Genomic DNA, 13,183 nt, shown 5'->3' on the forward strand with positions numbered 1-13,183 from the left:
AGGCATTTTTGCTGATTTTACAGCAGTTTAGGAAAAAAATTATGAATCGCAAGTAAATGAAGTTACATATTCAAAAACTTAAGGAAACCTTTATTACATTGACATATTTAGCAATATCATCATCACTAATAAAAGCAGACTTAGAACTGGACGCCATTTCGAAGCTTTGATAGCGCTCCCGGCACTTTTGGCGAAAGACAGGAGGAGCGGGATCGCGCTCCCCAGCACTCTAGGGGTTAATCCCTGGTTGGGGTGTGTACGGGAGGCATCTGATCAATGTTTCTCTCCTTCTCCCTTCTTCCCTCTCAAATAAATAAAAACATTTTTAAAAAGACCTTGCAAGTGTCCTGTTCCTCATAAAATTTTACTCCCTGTATTGAACACATGCTGATGGTTTTTATCTGAACCAATTTTATTATGATGGTTGCAAAATGGTGGTTTTATAACCCACCACACTTATCAGTTGATGGCCTACCACTTAGAGTGTGCCTCCCTCCATCCCTCCTTCCTTCCTTCCTTCCTTCCTTCCTTCCTTCCTTCCTTCCTTCCTTCTGACTTATGGATCTGTTATCAGTCTTGACTCTTGAATTCTCATGTTCCCCAGTGGTTTATAACCTATTACTATCCTTTTTTATTTTGACATTCAAATTACTTTTTTATTTTTACACTAGAGACCAGGTGCATGAAATTTGTGCATGGGGTGGGGAGGGGTCCCGCTCAGCCCAGCCTGCACCCTCTCGCAATCTGGGACCTCTGGCTCCTAACTGCTAGCCTGCCTGCCTGCCTGATCACCTCTAACCACTCACCTGCCTGCCTGATCGCCCCTAACCACTCTGCATGCCTGCCTGATTGCCCTTAACTGCTCTCCTGCCTGCCTGATTGCCCCTAACCGCCTCTGCCTCGGCCCCTGCCACCGCGGCTTCATCCGGAAGGACTTCCAGAATGACGTTTGGAAGGTTGTTCGGCTGTCTGGTCTAATTAGCATATTACTCTTTTATTATTATGGATACTTTCGTGTCATGCGTGCCTTTAAAGCCACATGTCCAAGTCACTCTCTGGTGTGCATTCATTTGGCTTTGTGCTCTGCCTTCTTTCTCACTTTATGCAAGGATTACACAAATCCAGCCTTTCCTCTTTTTAAAAATTTGAATTATTATCCGTACGTGGACCCACCTTCTCTGAGCTTGAAGTTGTGTTTTTCCTACTGCTGCTGTTGTTGCCCATGAACCTGATGGATTAAGGCTTGGAGTCCTGAACTTTATAAAGACTGAGAGTCTTGTTCACAAGGTCAAGCACCTTTGAAACCTCCATTCACTGTGTCTTTTCCTTTCCCAAATTCATTGCAGTAAGCAGGCTTAAGAGTACATTTTGGTGATTTTATTATTTATTTATTTTACTTTTTAAAATACATTTTTGTTGATTTCAGAGAAGAAGAGAGAGAAACATCAATGATGAGAGAGAATCATTGATCAGCTGCCTCTGGCACTCCTCCTACAGGGGATCGAGCCCACAACCTGGGCATGTGCCCGTGACTGGAATCAAACCTGGGACCCTTCCATCCGCAAGCCGATGCTCTATCCACTGAGCCAAACCAGTGAGGGCCATTTTGGTGATTTTAATATGTGCATCTTCTTTCCAAGTCTATTTTTTTAATATTCGTGCTTAAAATATTGTATTATTAAAATATTAAAATGACATGTTCAGATTTGAAGTTTAGTAATAATAACTCATTTAATGAGCATATACTTTGGTACCTGGAGAAATTTTTTTCAAATGTTTTAATGCTACTGTACAGTTTTAAAGAGATATCTTAATCCAAGAGTCTGCATAACACTTTGGAAATGTTTTCTCTGTATATAATTTGGTACCTGGAGAAATTTTTTCAAATGTTTTATTGCTACTGTACAGTTTTAAAGAGATATCTTAACCCAAGAGTCTGCATAACACTTTGGAAATGTTTTCTCTGCGACCGTTTGAAAATGGCTGTGGTCGTGCTGACTGTAGCTTGCACTTCTACAGGGAGAGCGTGAACATCAATTGTCAGTATTTTGCCTAATTTCCTTCGTTTTCAGGAGTGATTGAAAGCTCTGGTATGGAAAAGAGAATGACATTAACATTTAAATGTTTAGTAAAAAAAATGCAATATTTCTTTTTAGAGTACATTGTGAATTTTTACTCAAGTATTGAACTGTTACATTCACCAAAATGACAGGAGAGAAACTATGGTTGAAGAACTTAAAAGCTGCCCAGTTGGTGTAGCTCAGGGGTTGAGTGTTGACCCAGAAACCAAAAGGTTAAAGGATGGATTGCTGGTCAGGGCACAAGCCTGGATTGTGGGCTTGATCCCCAGTAGCGGGTGTACAGGAGGCAGCCGATAGATGATGTTTCTCTCTCCTAGATATTTCTATCTCTGTATCCTTCTCCTTCCCCATCTCTCTAAAAATGAAAAAAAAAAAAAAAGAACTTGAAAGCTGATGAGACGGTGAGGTTGGGGAGCACTGTTTGAAGTAAACTGTTGACTGTCTTTAATTTTATTCTCATTAAAATCGGACTGCAGACAGCCCACTGAAGGAAGGGGAGGAATTCCTTTTAAATGAATCATAAAATATTAATAGTTTATTTTATCCAGTTCATTGCTACCTCCCACCTCTAGTAATTTTTTCAAAATCTACTTCCCCAGCACTTAAGGGATGCTGGTCAATGTTTTGCATTGTTGTAGCACTCTGCATACTAAGAGACTTTTTTTTCTCCTATGTCTGTTTGTCCATGCAAATATTTAATGTATTGTTTATAGCTTGTAGAATTGTTGAACAATTCTTGGCTCTCAGCTTTTCTCAGAGCACACTAGAAATTGGATTCTTGGACCACCCATTCAAGCAGAGATAAATAGGTATTTCTCAGACCTCTTCTACTGAGAGTTTTTATAGCCTTAGGCATCATGTGGGCACATAATAACAGCTGGTTACTACTCTAGGGGGAAACTGAGACGGAGAGAGAGTCATTAAGTGACTTGCCCAACATCACACAGCTGGTTAACCTGAACTGTTAACTAAACAAAATCGTCTCTTAAATTGCTTGACTCGACTGACTATATCGTTTAGTAGTTAAAAGTTCAGACTCTTGAATCCCAGTGTGACCATTTTCCTAAGAAAGTTGTGCATACCACATAGTACATTCTAAAGAGTGAATATTAGCCATTATGTCAGCATACATGCCAGCCCCTCTTGTATCTGTTCTTGCTCATTCCTTTTAGATAAAGGAATGCAGCTCTAAAACCCACTTTTTATAACTAAGTACTAGATCTGAATCAGCTGCCCTAAATTCTAATTCTTGATGGAGACTGTTTGGGCCAGAATGAGATAATACATGAGAAATCACTTATACATTATATCACAACATAAAAGCATGGAGTGTTAATTTATTTTATATGGAGTTAATTTAGACTGTACATTCTCATAGAAAAATATTAAAAACACGAGAAAAAAGCCACCATCTGTTGTACAACCACCTAGAGATAACTGTTTTTTTTTTTCCCTTTCAGTCTGAGTTTCTGTTTTTTTTTAAACCTAAGTTGGTCATTGAGGAACATTCAGTGGTCCCAGAAGGAAGATTATGCAAAGGGGACTCTGGTAAAGAGAATACCCTCACTTGATGTCTTTCTTTTTCCCCAGTGATAAGCCTTCCAATAATCCAGGCTTGTCATGATCAGTTTTAAAGGTATAGAAAACCATTTATCAGTTATCTGGGTGATAAAAATGGCCGTTTTATAGCTCTTTGCAGGTCTGCTTGGTGAGGGGTCAATTCTTATGCTTTAATCTGTTCCTGACAGGACCGTGTTGGGAGTGGGGAGGGAGGCCTGGCTTGGCAGCAGTTCCTGTGAAAGTAACAGCATCTTCAATGACCACACATTTTGTCAGAGGCAGCGATGGGCTGTGCTGGCTGTCGATGCTCATGCAGTCTCAGGCTTCATCAGTCGGGGGATCTGAGGATGTGATTTGCTTGCTGGGCCTTGTGCATCTAGATCACATCCAGCAATGTTGTGTTCTCTTTGAGGGGCTGGGGTTTGAGCTGGGCATTGACAGCAGAGGTAGGAACAGGGAGCTAGGACATCCTGCAGATCGTTGAATAGTTGGAAGATGCGAGGATGTTTTGCTTAGTAGGCATCCTAGGATGGCTGACAGGGACCCGCGTTGGGAAGAGGGCGTAGACTTATGGCTGCAGGTGGCAAAGCGACAGACCTTGGAGAGCAACGAGATGGGTGTTCTCCCCGGCTTACTGTAAGGAGTCCGTGCATGTGTTATATGTAACTATCAGGACTGTCTAGTAATGCAACAGACCTTAGGAAGGAGTAAGTTTCTGGTCACTGAAGGTATTTAAGCTGAGACTGGATGGATCCCTGCCACAAGATTCTATAAAATGCATTTCTTCCCTGGATTTGCTTTTTATTGAGCTCTTCTTATATGACAGGGACTGTGCCCAATGCTGAGGAGACAGAGGTCAGTACGATGGGCAAGAGCAGTCGTTCTCAACCTTCTGGCCCTTTAAATACAGTTCCTCATGTTGTGACCCCCCAACCATAAAATTATTTTCGTTGCTACTTCATAACTGTAATTTTGCTGCTGTTATGAATTGTAATGTAAATATCTGATATGCAGGATGGTCTTAGGCGACCCCTGTGAAAGGGTCGTTTTACCCCCAAAGGGGTCTCGACCCACAGGTTGAGAACCTCTGGGCAAGAGGCTGGGTTACATGACTTTAAAGATCCCCTTATGGCCGGGGTTGGAAGAAATTGCTTGTTGCTTCAGTTTCCTTTGCCTTGATAAAGCGTGGAGCTCTGATCTGTATATTCCTCTGCCTTGTGGACACTGCAGCGTGTTCCTGTCATATTTCTTCTGTGACGTAGAGTAATGCTTCATCACTCCCTGAAAGACTGTAGGCCATGCACTCATGTACAGGACAATATTTTATTTTCCCACTTTTGAACATAGAGGTTAAAGCTGACTGTAGAGTTGATTTTTCATGGCAAATGTTTAAATCCATGCTGACTTACATATGTTTTCTTAAAGACTCAAGATATGTCAAAAAGTATAATGAAAGCAGAATGCTTTTTGAATGTAAGGTGATATTACATAGGAATGTTGTTGGAAGTTCATTGTACTTCAAATGTATATGGAGGATTCAGGCTCTAACGTTATGCTTATTTTTCTGAGGGGAGTCCTAGTGTGTGTATACCGAGATATCCAATCTCCAACTTCAATATTTGCAAATTGACCACATATCGGTGCTGATTCTACTTCTGCCTGCAGAGATGAGGCAGTACCAGGAGGAGCAGAGGGCCAAGAACAAACTGTGCCGATTGGGAGGTGATCTTGGGGTCTCTGTACATTTTGGCCCATCAAGTAAGGCCAGCTGTTGGTTTGCTTCACATCTAGGTTTGGAATTCACCCAGTTGCAGGCCGGATGCCTGGCCAGCTTAATGTGCTGCTGGCTGAAGCTGGGGTGCCATATGATATTGTGTTGGAAATGGACGAGATCAACGAGGATTTCCCAGGTAAGCGATGGTGCTGATGGTGACATTGACTTGTTCTTAGAGTGACTAAAGCAATGCCAGTCCAGGACAGAAACTGTGGGATCACGGGAGACCTGCTCGTCAGATGGGGGGCAACCTGCTCCTGGTGGGGATGCAGTCACAATGACATAAACAAAACTGTGCTGAATGGTTCACCCGGGTTGTAAGCAGCACAGGTAACTCTGCTCCTGGGAGGAGAGCTGAGGGATGGAGCAGGCCCTGGGAGGCGATGTAGGGAGGGGGGCTGCCCAGGGACTCGGGACACACCTGGCTTTGGAATCCAGGCCCTGACTCTCTCTCTCTCATGACCTTGAACTAGTTACTCAAGCTCAGGTTCCTCATTTATAAAATTTCTGTTGATAATTCAGTGTCTATTTCTGCAGTGTTTACTGGTTTCCAGTTGTGCCAACTCATGATCAGAATAGTAGTTTTCTGTCCCCTTTAAAGTACTAGACTTCACTGGACAAGGTGCTGTCCTGTGTGGCTGTCATGGGTCTTGGTTGAGTGCTGATGACATTTGGCCTAAGATCATGTTTGTTAAAATTAAACCAGTTCCCTCTGGCAAGTGTCCACTGTTAACATAAAAAGCAAACAAACTGTTTGTTAGAGAAAAATAATGAAATCGTGTGTATGTCTCGATTCACATGGCATTTTGGCAGAGTTCTAAGGTCGTTCACATTATAATGCTTAACGAGGGAATTTAGGCCATTTTCATTTTATGCCTCCTTTCAGATTTCACTGTTGCTAAATTATGTGTGAAACCTGTCAGTTCCAGGAATTACGGACACAGCTTAAATATAGTACAGACTCATAGACCATTTTCTTTTAGACATCAAGTTGCATTTATGGGGTCATCTTAGACGTTGAAAATGGAACACAGATATTATAAAATATCGTAATTGGCAAGATCACTTTGGGATAATGAAAGAACTATATAAAGTCACATTAGGGCAGGGGTCCTCAAACTACGGACCGCGGGCCACATGCAAATACAAATATTGTATTTGTTCCCGTTTTGTTTTTTTACTTCAAAATAAGATATGTGCAGTGTGCATAGGAATTTGTTCATAGTTTTTTTTTTAAACTATAGTCCGGCCCTCCAACGGTCTGAGGGACAGTGAACTGGCCCCCTGTTTAAAAAGTTTGAGGACCCCTGCATTAGGGGAAGGGAAGCATAATAATGCAAGCTCCAGCCAGGATGCTCAGGTTAGATGCAGGCCTATTGCTTTTTAGCTGTGTGACATTGGCTAAGTCACTGAACCTCTCTGATAAAGCCCTTGGTACGGTGCCTGGCACAAGCGTGGGTCTTACAGATGTTAGCTTTTGTTATTATCATTATAAAGCCAGATCACTCTCATTTTCCTGGAAAGAAGTGAAAGTGACTCCCCTGAGTTTCATATTTTCTCTTTTTTCTTTCATGATGTAGACACTGATTTGGTCCTTGTCATTGGAGCTAATGACACTGTCAATTCAGCAGCTCAAGAAGACCCCAACTCTATTATTGCAGGCATGCCGGTTCTCGAGGTCTGGAAGTCAAAGCAGGTAAGTTCCCGGCTCATGCTTCATCCTAGTTACACACACGCAGAGCTTTGCTTGGTCACTTGATGAGAAGTGACGAAGGCTTGTGGAGGCCCAGGAGTTGGAGTAGGATTAGGGTCCAGTTCTCCTGGTGCAGCTTCTGTGCTCCGTGGCCACCGGAGAATCTGAGTGAATGCCTCGATCACAGCAGAACCAGAGGGGATTGTGCAGCTGGATTCACGGAATCTGTAACCACAGCTGAACAAGGGCTTTTGGAACGAGTCTGGCCGAGTTCCAGGTCGAGTCCCGTGGAGCAGATGGCTTCTCTCTGGGACAGTGAGTCAGCTCCTCGCCTTCATATATGAAGACGAGCACATTTTTTCATTTAATGTTATCGAAAGGGAGTTTGTATGTCGTTATGGGGTGTCTGGGAGGAAGGTGATTTGGAAATCGGACAGCAGCGTGGCATGAGGAAGCAGGCTCTGCACGCGCACACACTCCTGAAGGGCGGGCTGCTAGGTCGTGGGGAGCTAGGCGCTTGCCAGGCGTCCTCTGCCCAGCCGTGGGCATGTTTCTTTACCACCCCTAAGTCAGATCTGCATTTTCAGAACCCTGGTTACAAATGTACATTTTCCCCTTTCATTTTGTTTCTCTTTACTGTACATATGAGTTTAAAACTTAGTGTTTGTGATACGTGAGCAGATATGCCAGGTACTGGTTCATGGGATATGAGAAATTATTGCATTGGTCATTAATATTTGAGAGTTTGCAGAGCCCTCGGCAGTGTGGCTTAGCAGTTAGAGTGCTGGTCTGTGCACTGAGGGGTCATAGTCTCAATTCATGGTCAAGGGCACATACCTGGGTTGCAGGTTCAATCTCTGGCCCCTGCCCCAGTCCGGGCACATGCGGGAGTCAACCAGTTGATGTGTCTCTCTCACATTGATGTTTCTCTTTCTCTCTCTTTCCCTCTTCCCCTTTACTCCCCTCCCTTCCACTCTCCCTAAAAATCAATGGAAAAAATATCCTTGGGTGAGGATTAACAAAACAAAGCAAAGCAAAACAAAACAAAACAAAAGAGTTTGCAGAGTACACTGCTGTACTAATGCTATTTGAAGCGTGAACGCATTTGTACTGCTTCCCTTCTGGGATAGATGGCATGTCCTAGACTATGGGGAGGCTTGTCTTTTCATTGAGAACTGACTTGCTATTCAGCAGGACAGCACCAGCCGTCATCTGTGTAATTGTGAATGTCTGTAGCACATCAGCATCAGAGACGGACTTCCCTTCCATCCTGCTCGTAGGACCGCAGTATTAGTTATTAGCCTCTCCTGGTGACAGCTAGGGTGCTCTTTGGGCTTCTGTGTTAGAACTTTCCGATATATTTTTCCCTTAAAGTGATGGAACAGGACTGATACCATTTTCCCACTCAACTACCTTTATTTTAAAATGTGTAGTAGAAGCTTAATCACTGTGTGTGTTCTCTTTAGCCCATTCATAGAAAGATGCATAATTTTCTGACTAGAAAAATGTCATACATAGTCTTTTGGACAAAAGCACTAAGAAGAAAGTCACAGTCTGCTCACGCAGAGATAAATTATTGTTCACATGGCCTTTTCTCTCATTGGTATAAAAGTATGGGCACATTTTAAAAATTAACGTGAATACCATGTAAATACGCATTAAAAATACTCCTTGTGCCTGGCTGGTGTGACTCAGTGGTTGAGCATTGACTATGAACCAGGAGGTCACTGGTTTGATTCCTGGTCAGAGCACATGCCCAGGTAGTGGGCTCCATCTCCAGTAGGGGCGTGCAAGAGGCAGCCGATCAATGATTCTCTCATCATTGATGTTTCCATCTCTCTCTCCCTCTCTCTTCCTCTCTGTGGTCAATAAAAATATATTAAAAAAATACTCCTTGTATATTTTAAGAGTCTCTGAACTAAGGAACTGGTAGAGGGGCACATGCCTGTTCAGAGTGAGGGCAGGGCAATGTTTGTGTGCCTAGCACCCAGCCCAGGCTGTTACATGCACTCTCTCCCTTCATCTTCGGTTCCTAGGTCATTGTTATGAAGAGGTCCCTGGGCGTTGGCTATGCAGCAGTGGACAATCCCATCTTCTACAAACCCAACACGGCCATGCTGCTCGGCGATGCCAAGAAGACCTGTGACGCACTGCAGGCGAAAGTTCGAGAATCCTACCAGAAGTAAACTTCAAGCTGCTGTCTAGCAGCAGGGGAACTTGTGGGAACAGGCAACGGAAGTATCAACGTAGACAGACAGCCGATGCACATCTGTAGCAAACAAAGCTCCTGCACGGAAAGGAAGACCCTGAAGAAAGCAAAGCAATTGCCGGGAGGTTTTTCAAGAGCATATTTAAAAAAGGATCGAAGAAATTCTACATGTCTTTCTGTGCATTTCTTTTTGGTGTTATAAATCAAAAGTATTTTATAAAAGGAGAAAGAACAGCCTCATTTTCAATGTGATCCTTTTGGATTTTTTAAAATTCCTGCTCAGTAGCCAGTAACGTTTTAAGAAATTAAGCCTAGGATTTGAAGACTTAACCAAACACAGATCTGAAAAATCTGACGCAGTGTAAACATTTCAGGCACCTGCGTCGATGGTTTTTCCAAAAAATGTGACTAATTTGAAACTTTCATCAACTCCGGAGCTGACCTCTGACCTTCAACTGTCATCTGAATCAACCATATCAAATTGGGTTTGGTTTTTCAGACTGTAATTTCAATTGTAGATTTCAGGGGTGTATTTTCTCACTTCTATTTTAATATGTTAAAAGACTAGGTAACCTTCCAGAGATGCTGGAAACAGTTAAGCCATTTGCTTTGTATGTTTCATTAGGACACCAATGAAACATAATGTGAAATCAGTATTAGTTGTATTTTTTAAAACCCCATTTCTAATCGGAGATCTCTTTAATTTCAATCAATTTATAATGTGTAGTACTGTACTAAGTGCACTTGAATGGAATTCAACTATTTGCCTAATAAAATGAGTTCATTATGTTTGCACATTGATGTAGCAATTGTCTCTGGCGACAAAATGCTAACATTGAATAGCTCTGCTTGTTAGTAATATCCGGGGAAGACTTGCTACTATAAAGTAGATGAAATTAATCTGTCTTAAGGTTCACAAGAAATCCTTTTTTTTTTCCACCCACAAATCAGAGTGTGCTTTGAGGTCTTACGTAACTGATCACATTTGGGAGAAATGGTGGCACGTTTTTTTCCCCTTTAGCTACTAGTGCTTTGTTTAAGTGCTAGGAAAGATCATGTCTTTTTGCAGTAAAAGTGTATATGTCCTTTGTGATGTTGCTACATTGCCAAAAGCTCTATAGAGGATGAATGTGTGATGAGTTTCTTGAAACAATTATTAACACCTAAAAATGATTTCTAAACCAGAAAAATAAGTTACTTGTGTGAAATTTTTTACTGTGATGCTCATGTTTATTGAGTTGACAACTCACAATATTTGTTGGTTTGGTAATCAATTTCTGTTTTGCTGTGCTTGCAATTAAGATCGTGTGTGTGTGTGTGTGTGTGTGTGTGTGTGTGTGTGCACGCGCGTGCGCACGCGCGTGCTCATGTTTTAAAGCAGAAAGGATTCCTTTTTAATTTTTGAGGGATAAATGCAATTTGTTAATAGGACTCAGGTTATAAGTAACCCCAAGAGTGAATTATATCATTAAAGTCCTATTAGAAGCAAGTAGATCGTATCTGTATGCCCTTTTCCTTTTCTAGTTGTAGATATACCTGGAAAGCAGTGACTTGGATTTTTTTTTTGAGAAAATTCCTGCATTCAGTTTAAATAAAAAATAATTATACTTAGATTTTAAATTTATTTTTATAATTTATAGTAAATACTTTTAAAATTTAGGGTGATCTCATTCTTTGATATTCAGTAATTCTTTGTCATTCGTGTAAATTGAATTGAAAATTTATGATGTAGTTGGTTTTATTTTACTTTTTGATTAGGATATTGAAATTTTTTTGAAACATAATTTCTTAAATCAATACTCTAAAAGGTTGGTGGTCTTAGATTATTTATTACAGTGAAGTCTTAAATCAACAAAGATAATTTTCACCCATTCAATTTATCATCCCTCCTTTTCTGATCAGTCACACACTGAGAATAAATGACAATTTTATTCTTGTATTGTTCACTATATCTTTTTGATATTCAAATATAAATACATTTTTTATTCCATTGTACCCTATTGTCTGGTATCAAAAAATAGGCATTTCACTTAGGCAGTGAAATGCTATTGCAGATTTGTCTTTTAGGCCTTACTAATCATCCTTTATTTTTTCTGGTTTATTTTTTCTTGTTAAATTGAGAATTTGTGTTTAAGTTGCTCATCTAAGGAAAGAGCATATGTAAGTCAATGTATAAGTTTTTATGCATTATACATACGTTTCTGTCTGTCTACCTATTTATGTCACTTTGGACAGTTTCTGGTATATAAATCTTATCATGCTGTAACTCTTTTTTTTCTAGGAATCGGAATAGAAAGGACTAAGAGAGAGGAAGAATCTCTTCCTGTAGGGGGCGCTCAGGCCTTCACCGAGTCGGGGGATAGCAGTTAAATTTGTGGTAATGGATGTGGAAAGTGGGCCTTGGCCTTGTGGATTCTATCTGAGTCATGACCACCCCGACTTTCAGATTTTGCTGTTTTCTCGTCCAAAGCAAATATGGGAAGTATTATGCACCAGTCAGCTTTAGGGCTTAGCTCAATTTATGTAATCCCATAGACTTTTCTGTATAATTAATAACTCATAACCCATGTGCTCATCTGACTTAGAGGCACATTTTCTAGTCCCCGAAGACATGAGTCTTGCGAATGAAAGCATTTTAGTACTGGAAAGTTGGATAGCTCTGTCGTGCAACTAGGGAGAATAGTTTAAATATCTAATTTATAGCTCTTGCCAGTTTTGGAAAGTCTTTGCCAACAAATGTTATTGGGTCAGAATGGTAAAAACAACAACCCCAAACTCTTCACTCCAGTGGTAGCAACTTGCATAATCCAGCTGTTCTTTAGATTCTGAAAAGAAAGAAGAATTAAGTTAATTAACGAAGAGAAAAGAATACTTTTGTAAGTGAAACTTTTAAAGTGTTCATTTAGTAAAGCAGCAGAAATGGTAACATTTGAATTTCAAAGCACTCAAGATTGCTGTTCTTAAACTCTTATCTCTTAGAAGTTACATATTGGGCTAAGGAATTGAACTGTTTTTGTTTTTTCCCCCACCACTTAAGGGGTTATAGATATTTAACATGGTGTATACTGTAATTCTGGATGGAAATCTCTTGGATGCTGGTAAAAGAATGATGTAGGTGATGAGACAGCAATTAGATATGTGAAACTCTTACATATAATGATTGATAGTGGTAGGAAAAAAGTTAGGTCATAGTAGATAATTTCTTTCGGGGGAAGAGTAGAAAATCATATTGGATAGGTAGAGGAAGGCCAGTTTATGATTATGGAGAACTTGAAAAGCTAGGGCCCTAACTAATGGGCAGATACTACATCTCTGTCATGTTGACGTCAAAGCATTGTTCTGTATAAAATACTTGCACTTCATATTCTTGCCAAAGATCGCAACCTTGAACTTTGCTTTCCAGTTCTTTCTGAAGCCTATTTGTGAAGAATAATACTAATGGAAAGGTTGCCGCAAGGATGCGGAGTCTGGCTTACCCCTGGGTAGTTCACATTCACCCACAGACCAAGCCAGACCTTCAGGGAGCAGGGTATGTGGGCGGGGTTGCTGGGGTCATTGCGAATAGCGAAGATACGGAGGGACAGGCATGGAGAGGTAAAGTGACACAGCCACGCAAGGCGCCTGACTTCAGGGGCAAGTACACATGTGGCAATAGGATGGCGCAGAGCAGAAGTGGTCGCCTTGGGCTTTGAGAACTGAGGAGGGGATGTGGATTTGGAGTATGCAGGTCACCTGGGATGATGGTGGCTAGTTCCCAACCCCATAGTGGAGGTAAGTGAAAAGGGACATGAGAGATCAGAGAATGGAGTCTGAGGTGCTCCTAGTCCCTCTGTTGTAAAGGTGGCATATGAAGAGCTACCTTTTTC

General features: G+C 41.2%; 1 protein-coding gene across 1 annotated transcript in view; it reads left to right on the forward strand.

Annotated features, from left to right (window-relative positions):
- The window catches only part of NNT (nicotinamide nucleotide transhydrogenase), a 92,991-nt gene extending 82,879 nt beyond the window's left edge, over positions 1 to 10,112 (forward strand). The window contains exons 20-22 of the mRNA XM_005871035.2: positions 5,433 to 5,551; positions 6,996 to 7,111; positions 9,145 to 10,112. Coding sequence (XP_005871097.1) covers positions 5,433 to 5,551; positions 6,996 to 7,111; positions 9,145 to 9,294 — 385 coding nt within the window. The 3' untranslated portion in view covers positions 9,295 to 10,112. The remainder of the gene's footprint in view (positions 1 to 5,432; positions 5,552 to 6,995; positions 7,112 to 9,144) is intronic.
- The last annotated feature ends 3,071 nt before the right edge of the window (positions 10,113 to 13,183 follow it).

This window comes from Myotis brandtii, unplaced genomic scaffold (genome assembly GCF_000412655.1).
Source record: "Myotis brandtii unplaced genomic scaffold, ASM41265v1 scaffold328, whole genome shotgun sequence".
Taxonomy (NCBI): Eukaryota; Metazoa; Chordata; class Mammalia; order Chiroptera; family Vespertilionidae; genus Myotis; species Myotis brandtii.